At 39.1% G+C, this 12,878-nt stretch overlaps 1 protein-coding gene across 1 annotated transcript in view; it reads right to left on the minus strand.

Moving 5' to 3' along the window:
• GPR137C (G protein-coupled receptor 137C) overlaps positions 1-12,878 on the minus strand; it is an 81,589-nt gene that overhangs the window by 36,315 nt on the left and 32,396 nt on the right. Inside the window, exon 2 of the mRNA XM_075531808.1 lies at positions 1,646-1,689. Within this exon, the coding sequence (XP_075387923.1) occupies positions 1,646-1,689 (44 nt within the window). The remainder of the gene's footprint in view (positions 1-1,645; positions 1,690-12,878) is intronic.

A 12,878-nucleotide genomic window follows, 5' to 3' on the forward strand; every position in this document is an offset into this window, starting at 1 on the left:
GGGGAAAGAAGTATTAAAGAACTAAAGACCTAGGGGCAAGTTGTATGATTCGTTGGTGCTTTAGGTTTGTTTAAAGATAATCCTAGGGCATTAGTTTCAAGGGTTCATCCAGCCTCCATGGCTCCAGAAAGTTTAGAAACTAAGAATCTGAAAGTCTCTTCTGTATTTTCCCCTTTGGATCAAAATTCTTTTGTAGAATTTTTAGCAAAATGATCACTAATGATAGTCAGACACCATTCAGTTTTTCTGGTCTCAAGCAAAAGAAGCTGTTCATTCCATTCTCTCTTTCTGTTCCTCACTCTTCTTTCTCTGCTGCTCTAGGTGAAGAGAGACCAATTGTTGTGCCTTGGATATTAAGCATCTTTCATTCTAAGAATTACTAGATTTTTATCATTTTCCTGTACCTAAATTTAAATTAATGTTCTAATAATAAAACATAAAATGTGAAAAAATGTCATTTAAACAATGTTAAATCTTAATAATTTCTGATTATCTATAGTAAACATTGCCTTAAAACTTGACTAAAAATATAGAGGCAATATGTAGGGCTTCAAGCTCCTCATTTTATGAGGTTGTATATTTATTATGCATACTGAGTCACTTATGACTCAGGGCAACCCCATGTGTACAGAGTAGAGCACAGTGTTTTCAAGGTTGTGACCTTTCAGAATTAGATCTCCAGGCATATGTTCTTAGGTGTCTATGAATAGGTTTGAATTGCTAATCTTTTAACTAGTAGTTAAGTGCTTAACGATTTGCACTGGCCAACGACCAAAGGAAAATTAGACCATTCATAAAAGTATCTAGCTAAGATGTGGTATTTTTATCAAGTGGTAGTAATAGTTACCTATGTGAAAGTAATCACAGTTGAAATATTTTCATAACCCAATTAAATACACACAATCCAGAAATTTAGTTGACATTGTAGTATCTTCTATTTGGGAACACTTTCAATAGTGTGAATCATAAGGGCTTGTCTGTCTTTGGAAATAATTTAGACATGGTAAATTTTAGGCAATAATGCCTAATCAGTATCAAATCTATAACAAACAACCTTATTAAGTGTACATGAAAAGTACATTTTAGTTTGAAAGGTTTAGATCTTAGTATTCTCTCATGTTTAATAATGATACAATAATTATAAATTGAGATCCCAAAAGGATCTTGAAATTATCTAAAAATGTCACTAACTAGAGTAGTTTAGGAAATCTAACCTTAGAAATGGTAAATGAGTTGGAAAGTCAGCAAGTTCGTAAATAAGGAGGGTTGACTCTGAAAACAAAATCTCCTGATTTCCCAGCTCACATAACCATTTTGAGATTAATCAGTAATGACGTATTTATTTCCTGGTGCTGTAACATACATTCTAACCCTACATAGTGGAATGCAATGCCGTATCTATGGACTCGATGAAGCTCTATATGAAGCAGGGTAGAAACCACAGTAAGCAGTATTAGGCAGTGGATGTGATTGAGGAATCTAAGATATTAGAGGGGGAGAACTGAACTGTGGGTTACTCAACTCACTTCCTTTGAGCCAATATACATGAGTTTTGATAAAACTGCTAAGGAATTCTCACCTATCACTCCCTTCTATTTCTAGATGGCTACTGTGAAAGCATTTTACATCTTGACGTGAAACTTACTTGTGTTTGTCAAGTTCAGTGGCACATCTGACTTTACATATAACCTATAAAGAGAGTATAAAGGAAAGTGTTGAAAACATGTGAATTATTATTAACTGATTTTGACTTTGTTTCAAAATAGGCATTATGAAACTACAAATACTAATACCAAATAAAGTTCCAACGTTATCAGTTGAGCTACATAAAGAAAGGAAAAAACCAAAATAAAAAACAGGTTTCCAAAGGCTAAAATTTTTTAAAAATAAATCTAAAACATAGATTTATGAATTTCTTTGTTATAATCTTAAATTTCTACCATTAATATTTTAAATAGTATTAATTCTACTCAGATATTATTCCAGCTTTACCAGACAATGTGTTGGGCAGCTTGATTATAAACTCACCCTTTATCTTAAATGGAACTATTTATTTAAATGTGAACAAATGTTCCCCCAATTTTCCTTTATGATGAAATGAAATAGTAAAGGGAAATAAGAGGTCAAAAGGTAAGTATACAGATAATGGGTATATATTTCACTTACTAAATCTTCTTCACAAAGTGTTGCAGAAAATAAATGCTCAAATGCTTGTTGAATAAAATTAGGTTAGGATTTGAAATAAACATTTTATATTCTGAGAGCAGAGTTTGTGGAAATTTCAAGGTTTCCTGTACTCTCCTATTGACTCAAGCTCCCCTAGATAGTTTCTGAGAATGCAAATCTTCTCTGAACAGACAGCCTCATTTTTATTCTGCAGAGTGGCTGATGAGTTTGAACCTCCAACCTTGAGGTTATCAGCTCACCACCTAACCCAAAGAGCCATCAAGGCTCTTTATTTTTAAGATCATGAGAAGATATTGATGGTTTGTACATAGGCATTCCAAATCATGCAATTTCATTAATGTGACATGCATATATCGGCTGCTACAGAAGAGCAATACACTAGAAACAGGAATGTTTGTCATGAGACTGCTGAAATAGAGTATGCGACTTTGGGGCCTAGAAAAAGCGAGGCAAATTCAAACCACGATGAAAATTAGTACAGGTACTAATTCATTCAAACATTCATTGATTTCATTCAAACATCTGCCGAGAACCTACTATGGAAGATGCCATGAATTCATAAACACTACTATTTGTTCTCTCATGGTCAGTGTATGGGAGAAACAAAACTTCTATTTTGACACATTATGATACAAAGGTAAAGATACTATTACAAAATCCAGGAAGACAGAAAGACTAGTTAAGTCCAGGAAGAGGGAAGACAATGCAGAGTCCGAGAGGACCTTCTAAACAGAGGTAACATGAGAGACACGTTATAAAGGGGGGTTGGGAAGGTGAATATTCAGGCAGACATTGCATCTAAACATATCTCTTGTATTTTGGTTAACAGTTCTGCCATCTACTAGAAGCTGAGTGTGATTCAGGAGTCTAAGATATTAGTCTCTAACTTTTACCACTTACCATCATCAGATGCATCTCCTTTTCTCTATCTCTACTACCACTGTGGATTATCAAAACAGCCTTTTAATAGATGTTCCTGCCACTATTGTTAACCTATGTTTAGAAGTTAATTTTTGACATAATTATTGACATATTTCTGATTTACAGAAAAGTTGCAAGAATAACAATATGAATTCCAATATACTCTTCTACATTTCCTGTTAAAATGTTATTATTTTTACTTTAGTCCCATTTCTCTATATATGAATTAAAAAATTTGTGAGTAAATTGCATGTGATGTTTTTAGCCATTAATACCTCAGTGTACATGTCCTTAAAATTGGAAAGTCTCTCATATAAACAGATAAACATCAGAAAATTAAATATGGATAAATAATTTATAACACTAATTAAAGACTTTATTCAGAATTTGCCAGTTGTTTCAATAATGTCTTTTATGATAGAAGAGATAAATAAATCTAGGACTATGCATTGCATATAGCTATATACTTAATGATACTGATATTTTATAGGAAGGAATACAGACTGGTGATTTTGCATATCATATGTCAATCTGAATTTATCCGATGCTTTCTCAGGTCTGGATTCAGAGGATAGATTTTGGCAGGATACTTTAGAAGTGATGCTGTTTTATTCTCAGGCCAATGTTTTGGAAGGCTCATGATGATATCTGTCCCACTACAGTGATATTAATTTTGGTCACTTGGTTAAGGTGCAGGCTATGAGATTCACATTGTAATTAATAAATAAATGGAGAAGTATTTAGGAACTATGCATATATAATTTATCCCTAACAACATTATTAATAAGTTTTCCTATCTATTAATGATCAATGAAGTATAACCAGAATGCTTCTTCCAGGCAAGGATAGAGAGATTTCATCTCATGTACTTTGGACAAGTCAAGAGAGACCAGTCTCTGGAGAAGGACATCATTCGTAGTAAAGTAGCAGGGTATCAAAAAAGAGGAAGCTTTTGACAAGATGAGCACATACACACAATGAACTAACACAGTGGCTGCACCCATGGGTTCAAACATAGGAACAATTGTGAAGATGGCACAGGACCAAGAAATGTTTTGTTCTGTTGTACATTGGGTCACTGTGTTAGTCCGGGTAGACTAGAGAAACAAATTCATAAACACATATGTGTATAAGAAAGTTTTATATAAAGAGTCATTGTACATTAAGAAAGCATCCCAGCCCAGTCCAGATCAAGTCCATAATTCCAATATTAGCCCATATGTCCAATACCAATCTATAAAGTCCTCTTCAGACTCACTAAACACAGGCCAGTGGGTGGGAAGTCTTGTGGATCCAGCGGCATTGTGAGCATCTCAGTGCTGGCAGGTGCCTCCACGTGGCTTCTTCAGCTCTAAGGCTCTGGTTGCTATCAGCCTGTCTCAATGTGGCTTGTCAACATGAATGTCTTGCAGGGACTGAGCTGAGAGAGGGTCTCCTGCCTCCAAGGAGGAATACAGGAGTACCCAGAATCCTCTGGAGAAGGCCATGCCCCCACAGAGGCTTCATTGGCTATGACCTGATTGATAGGCTAGACTCCATCCCTTCACTCTTAATCCTCTCAAATTGGCAAATGATTATGTAACTACCACAGTCACTATGAGTTGGAACTGGCTTAACAATTCTTGCTTGAGTAATTATAATTATGATGGACCATTTCTTTTTAAAAAATGTGTAAGATTATACTACTCTAGAAAAAGTTCACTCTTTTGATATGTAAAAATTTTTTATCACCTGGCCTCATCTTTGTATATCCTTTTATATTCACATTGAATCTTTTGTTGTGGTCATTATTAATTTATTGACAGTCCTCTAATAAGGGGCTTAATTTCATACTAGCGTGCCTTTGTGTATATATTGTACTTTAACTAGAATATGCTTTTGTGGTCACATAGCAAATTTCAATTCATTCTTTCAGACTTAAGTGTCATTATTTTTTTAAAATCATTTTATTAGGGACTCATACAACTCTTATCACAATCCATACATACATCAATTGTGTAAAGCACATTTGTACATTCATTGCTATCATCATTCTCAAAACACTTGCTCTGCACTTAAGCCCCTGGCATCAGCTCCTCATTTCGCCCCTCCCTCAACACTCTCCCCTCTCTCATGAACTCTTGATAATTTATAAATTATTATTTTGTCATATCTTACACTGTTCGACGTCTCCCTTCACCCACTTTACTCTTGTCCATCCCCCAGGGAGGAGGTTATATGTAGATTCCTGTAATCGGTTCCCCCCTTTATACCCCACCCTCCCTCCACCCTTCCAGTATCACCACTCACCACCGGTCCTGTAGGGATCATCCTTCCTGGATTCCCTGTTTCTAGTTCCTATCTGTACCAGTGTACATGCCCAGGTCTAGCCAGATTTATAAATTAGAATTGGGATTATGATAGTTGGGGGGGGGGGGAGGAAGCATTTAGGAACTAGAGGAAAGTTATATGTTTCATCGTTGCTACACTGCACCCTGACTCGTCTCCTCCCTGAAGGGTCATTCGTTTTCTTTTCTTTTTTTTTCACATTTTATTAGGGGCTCATACAACTCTTATCACAATCCATACATATACATACATCAAGTGTATAAAGCACATCCATACATTTTTTGCCCTAATCATTTTCAAAGCATTTGCTCTCCATTTAAGCCCTTTGCATCAGGTCCTCTTTTTTTCCCCGCTCCCTCCCCGCAACCCCCTCCCTCATGAGTTCTTGATAATTTATAGATTGTTATTTTGTCATATCTTGCCCTATCCGGAGTCTCCCTCAGCCCCCCTTTCTCTGCTGTCCGTCTCCCAGGGAGGAGGTCACATGTGGATCCTTGCAATCGGTTCCCCCTTTCTAACGCACTCACCCTCTACTCTCCCAGTATCACCCCTCACACCACTGGTCCTGAAGGTATCATCCACCCTGGATTCCCTGTGCCTCCAGCTCCCATATGCACTAGTGTACAACCTCTGCCCTATCCAGTCCTGCAAGGTAGAATTTGGATCATGGTAGTTGGGGGGAAGTAGCATCCAGGAACTGGGGAAAGCTGTGTTCTTCATCGGTACTACATTGCACCCTGACTAACCCATCTCTTCTCCTAAACCCCTCTGTGAGGGGATCTCCAGTGGCCGACAAATGGGCTTTGGGTCTCCACTCTGCACTTCCCCCTTCATTTACTGCCTTATACCTGGTCCCTTTGACACCTCGTGATCACACAGGCTGGTGTGCTTCTTCCATGTGGGCTTCGTTGCTTCTGAGCTAGATGGCCGCTTTTTCTCCTTCAAGCCTTTAAGACCCCAGACACTATCTCTTTCAATAGTCGGGTACCATCAGCTTTCTTCGCCACATTTGCTTATGTACCCGTTTGTCTTCGGTGATCATATCATGGAGGTGTGCAGCCAATGATATGACTTTTTGTTCTTTGATGCCTCATAACTGATCCCTTCGGGACCACGTGATCACACAGACTGGTGTGTTCTTCCATGTGGGCTTTGTTGCTTCTGAGCTAGATGGCCGCTTGTTTATCTTCAAGCCTTTAAGACCCCAAAGGCTATCTCTTTTGATAGCCGGGCACCATCAGCTTTCTTTACCACATTTACTTGTTCACCCGCTTTGGTTTCAGCAGTTGTGTCGGGAGGGTGAGCATCGTAGAGTGCCAATTTAATAAAAGAAAGTATCCATGCATTGAGGGAGTGCTTGAGTAGAGGCCCAAGGTCCTTCCGCCACCTTAATACTAACCCTATAAATATAGACACATAGATCTATTTCCCCATCCTCATATATATATATTTGCATGTACATGTCTTTGTCTAGACCTCTATAAATGCCCTTTGACTCCTAGCTCTTTCCTCCATCTCCCTTGACTTTCCTCCTGCCCTACTACCATGCTCCGTCCCCACCTGGGTTACAGCTATACCTCTTCTTTATGTAACCTTACCCTTGATCATTCCCTACCAGGCCTTCTACTCCCCCCTCACTACCATTTTGGGTTCCATGTTGTTCCCTTGTCCCTGTGTTTGTTAACACCATCGAAGTGTCATTCTTTATGCTGTCCCAATAACTGCTTGAGGGAAAGACTATTTTGCATCCTTGCAATCAAATTATGAAATTTTTGTACATATTTATTTCCTTTCTAAGGGAGATGAGAGTGAAAAAGAGGAAGGTCCTTAATGAGAGGGATTGGCATAGTGGTGGCATCAATGCACTCAGGCATAGGAACATATGTGAAGATGGCATAGGACCATTCAGTGTCTCATTCTGTTGTGGATAGGGTCCCTATGGATTGGAGCCAACTCAATGACACCTAACAACAAGGGAGACTATAACATATTTAAAGCCCTACTATCTAGCAAAACATCTGGTACATAGTGGTGTTTCAGAAAATGATTAATTAATGAGCAGTGATTTCAGAACAAAGTAAATCTTGAGTTATGGTGAAATGACGGCGGAGAGTTAGGGAATAGAGAGGGGGATCAAACTGGATGGGGCAAACAATCGTGAGAATACGGACACTCTGAATAAAATAGTAGAGCATGTGGCTTTATACTCATAAACTTTGTAACATGATTTTATGTTTGAGTGATTACTTAGGTGACAATGTGGGAAATGGACAGGAGTTGACAAAGGATTCCAGTTAAGACTGGTGAAATTGTGTGGGTCCAGGAAAGCACATTTTCAGCTTGTGATCTAAAGAACTGGTAGACTAAAGAACTCCAGTGACACACAATAATTAAAAGGTCATGATACAGAACTTTTCTTAGTTTGAAAATTTGGCAGAAGCAGAAATGTTGAGAAGGTAGGTGGTAGGTTTGGGGCTCTTAGGAGGAAATTACAGTCATCTACTCTGAGCCCTGGTGATATAGTGGTTATGCATTAGGCAGCTAACTACAAGGTCAGCAGTTCAAAACCACCAGCTGCTATCAAGGAGAAAGACAGCTTTCTACTCTTGTTATAGTCTATAGTCTCAGAAACTTACAGGGACAGTTCAAATCTGTCCTTTAGGGTTACTGTGAGTTGGCATTTACTTGAGTGAGTGAGACAGAGCTAAAACTAAAAGACATTAAGGGGAAAAACATAGAATGACATCACAAGTGAACTTGTGATACTTCACATTTGAGAGACAGAATTTTTTAAAAAGCACAGAATGAAGGAATATGCAAAGGAGAAAAATTATATGAGTTACAAACACACAGAAACACACATAATAAAACAGTAGAGTTACAACAAAGAAATTCTGTAAAGAGCTAAGAATGGCTAAGGAAAACCATTTCATTGGGTGGTTAGATGTCATTGGTATCTAGGAGGGAATAATTTTCAGCATAAGTGCAAGTCGTTCAAAACAAAACAGAGGCAATGAGTACAGACAATGAAAGCTATTTGAAGTGAAGGGAAAGCCAAGTAAGACTGTTGGGAGACAATTCTCTATAAGAATCTTACATTTTTGCATGATACATGTCTTCTGGACAAAGAAGTCTGCGTAGAGAATATCTTCGGAAACTAAAGACAGTGTCTCACTTAAGATCACAGGGCAGAATTTTTTCTTGGTCAGTATAATAAAGATAGAGAAAATGTCATTCCCTTGCAGTACTCCAAGAGCATAAAGTCTACTTCCTCTCCCTGGAGCTCTAGTATATTTCTTGAATAAAGATAAGGGTTCTCCCTTTTTTGGTGGGGAGAAAAAGATGTTCAAGGAATATCACATCTTATGTAAAACTCAGATCTTATGTATCTGAGTTTCCTAATTTCAGGGTTCCTCTCCTGTAACATGCACCACTGCATGCACATCAGTCCCTCACTGTGTTGTCCTGGAAATTGAGGGTCAGCAAACCGATGCAAATTGTTGCTCTGGTTGCTACGTTTACCACAAGCAGTAAACAGTGGTTTTCTCTGACCCACAGGTCTTGCATTTCTGTCAGTATGTGTATGTAAAGCTGCAGGTGAGCTGGTAGCTTACAACTAGGCTAACATCGCAAACCCTCCACAGCTTTTGATTTAATAATCTGTTAATCAGAGTTGGGCAGTAAATAGAAAATGTGAGGTAGAAGATAGAAGAGAGAAGGAGAAAGGTCAAAGGAGCTTAACTATTACAAAAGGTATGAGAAAAAGGAAGTTAACACTGAAATTGAAGACATACTTTTGAGTCAGACAGAAAGAAAAAACAGTTGAAGAACTCGGAGGTCTCCATAGAAAACTTACTCTATAATCCAGATCTTTGATAAAATAGAAAATATGGGTGTGTGTTAGTCTGGGTGGACTAGAGAAACAAATCCATAGACACTCATGTGTATAAGAAGGCTTTATAGGAGGATTATTGGAGGGTTGGGCGAGAAAGGGTGAATTAATCACAAGGATCAAACTATAACCCCCTCCCAGGGGATGAACAATAGAAAAGTGGGTGAGGGGTGACAGAGGATGATATGAGATATCAAAATAATAATCTATAACTTATCAATGGCTCATGAGTGAGGGTGGGCAAGGGAGGTGTAAGAAATGGGGTGCTGATATCAGGGATTTAAGTGGGAAGAGAATGCTTTGAAATTGATGATGGTAGCATATGTGCAAATAAATGTGCTTGACACAGTGGATGAATGTATGGACTGTGAAGAGATGTAAGAATCCTCAATAAAAGAAAAAAAGAAAGAGCTTTATATTCAAGAGCAATTGAATATTGAGAAAACATCCCAACCCAGTACAGATCAAGTCCTTAAGTCTGATATTGGCCTGTATATCCAATACCAATCTACAAAGTCCTCTTCAGGCACACAAAACACATGTAATGACACCGAATGCAGGAAGATCACAGGCCAGTGGGTAGAAGTCTTGTGGATCCAGTGGTAGTGTAAGCATCTCAGTGCTGGCATGGATCTCCATGTTGCTCCTCCTGCGCCAGGGCTCTAGCATAGCTCTATGTGTCTTGTCAACAGAAATGTCTCATAGGCGTGAGTGTGTCCCGCCTCCAGTGAGGTATTTATCTCTGTTGCACCTCCAGGTCAGACTCCACCCCTCCCTCAAATTGACAGATTAGGGGACTGCCACAGGAGGTAATGTAGTTAGAGACATTTTGATAAAGAAAAGGATGAGAAAGGTAAACAAGCGGCCATCTAGCTCAGAAGCAACAAAGCCCACATGGAAGAAACACACCAGCCTGTGTGACCACAACTGTCGAAGGGATCAGGTATAAGGCATCAAGGAACTAAAAATCATATCATTGAAAAGGTGGTGAGTGCAGAGTGGAGACTCAAAGCCCAATGGTAGCCAACTGGATACCCCTTACTAAAGGGTTGTGGGGAGGAGATGAACCAGGCAGGGTGCAGGGTTGCAACGTTGAAACATATAACTTTCCTCTAGTTCCTAAATACTTCCTTCCCATCCACTATCATGCTCCCAATTCTACCTTACAAATCTGGCTAGACCAGAGGATGTACACTGGTACAGATAGCAACTGGAAACACAGGGAATCCAGGACAGATGACTCCTGTAGGACCAGTGGCGAGAGTGGCGATGCCTGGAGGGTGGAGAGAATGTGGGATAGAAAGGGGGAACTGATTACAAAAATCTACGTATAGCCTCCTCCCTGGGGGAGGGACAGCAGAGAAGAAGGCGGAGGAGACGTCAGACAGTGTAATATATGACAAAATAATAATTTATGAATGATGAAGGGTTCATGAGGTAGTGGGGAGTGGAGAGGGAGGTGGAAAATGAGCAGCAGATATTAAGGGCTCAAGTAGAAGGCAAATGTTTTGAGAATGATGATGGCAACAAATGTACATATGTTCTTGACACAATGGATATATGTATGGATTGTGATAAGAATTGTACGAGCTCCCAATAAAATGATTTTAAAAAAAAAGGATGAGAGAATTTGGTAGATGAAATTTTTCCCCCCAGGTAAAATAGGAAGCAAGATCATCACCTGGGAAGAGATAATAGGACTAAGAATTTGGAAGATAGAAAACATTTGGAGCACATGAATAGAAGGGTCATAAAAAATGTATTAAGAATCATAGAGATCTAGTTAGTCAGGCAGTTGACAGTAATAAAGTCATCAAATTCTCTGATTTTAAAAGGAAATCAATCTAATAGGAGAAAAAAAAGGAAGAAAAATAAAAGCCAAATGAGCGAACCAAATTGATAAAGTGGAAAGCAAAGAGATGAGGAATACTGGACTATTTTAAGGTTTTAGGAACAAAAGACATTAGGAGACTAATGAAATGGGGAAAGCAGACAAGTTAATGACTAAAAGTTAAGAAGGTGAAAAGCAGATAAAGAGGTAAACTCAGGACAGAGTCCAAAGCAAACACATTGTCAAAGTGATTCTCATAGAGACCCCAAAAAGGGAAGAGTAGAAATGGTTCCTAGAGTTTCTCAAATAATAAATCTTTATAGGAGCAGACTGCCTCATTTTTTGAACCATCAACTTTGTAGTTAGCACCTTAATACTTAAATTGCTGTGCCACCAAGGTTCCTTTCTATAAGGGAAAAACTGGCTTTAAAAAATGGTCTTAAAAAAAAGAATTCATTTTCAAGAGCTGTGGCCATGTTACTAGTTGGCTCAAATGGAAACTGGAGGTTTGGGGAGCTTTGAAGGTCACTGAACCGGGAGGCATCAATGGACTACCAATGTGGGATTTGAAAGAGATCACATATAAGGAAAGACAAGGGCAAAAGAAAAAGTGCTGATTCATCCCATAAAGTAGAAACTATTAACCTAGCCAATGATGACTTAATCAGATCGTATATCATTGATAAATACTATTGAGAAGCATAAAATTGGTTGATAGTTATTCCTAAAAATTGAGAAAGAGGTTGATATGGCAAGAAGTGTCAGCTGAAAGAAAGCTAGACGGCATTTAACAAGGATTACATAAAGAAGAACATGCTGTCTGTCTGAATAGGACAGGCTGGATGAACTATCTGGATGAAAAACAACGGGACCGACAGTTCCGGGGGGACTTGGGGTGGGGGTAGGGGGGGGTAAGGAAGTGGTGTTAACAAACCCAGGGACAAGGGAAAAACATGGGACCCCAAAGGGTAGAGAAGGGGGAGTGGCAGGCCTGGTGGGAAATGATCAAGGGTAAGGTTGCTTAGAGAAGAGGTATACTCTAGCCCAGGTGGCAATGAAGCATGGTAGTAGGGCAGGAGGAAGGTCAAGGGAGATGGAGGAAAGAGCTAGGAGTCAAAGGGCATTCATGGAGGTCTAGACAAAGACATGTACATGCAAATATATATAGGAGGTTGGGGAAATAGATCTTTGTGTCTATATTTATAGGTCAAGTATTAAGGTGGCGGAAGGACCTTGGGCCTCTACTCAAACACTCCCTCTATGCATGAATACCTTCTTTTATTAAATTGGAACTCTATGATGCTCACTCTCCCGACACAACAGCTGGAGCCAACATGGGTGAACAAGTAAATGTGGTGAAGAAAGCTGATGGTGCCCGGCTATCAAAAGAGATAGTGACTGGGGTCTTAAAGGCTTGAAGATAAACAAGCGGCCATCTAGCTCAGAAGCAACAAAGTCCACATGGAAGAACACACCAGCCTGTGTGATCGAGTGGTCCCAAAGGGATCAGTTACCAGGCATCAAAGAACAAAAAATCATATCATTGACTGCACACCTCCATGATAGGATCGCTGAAGACAAATGGGTGCATAAGCAAATGTGGTGAAGAAAGCTGATGGTGCCCGGCTATCAAAAGAGATAGTGTCTGGGGTCTTAAAGGCTTGAAGGTGAACAAGCGGCCATCTCGCTCAGAAGCAAAAAAGCCCACATGGAAGAAGC

The sequence above is a fragment of the Tenrec ecaudatus genome, chromosome 14 (assembly GCF_050624435.1).
Source record: "Tenrec ecaudatus isolate mTenEca1 chromosome 14, mTenEca1.hap1, whole genome shotgun sequence".
NCBI lineage: Eukaryota > Metazoa > Chordata > Mammalia > Afrosoricida > Tenrecidae > Tenrec > Tenrec ecaudatus.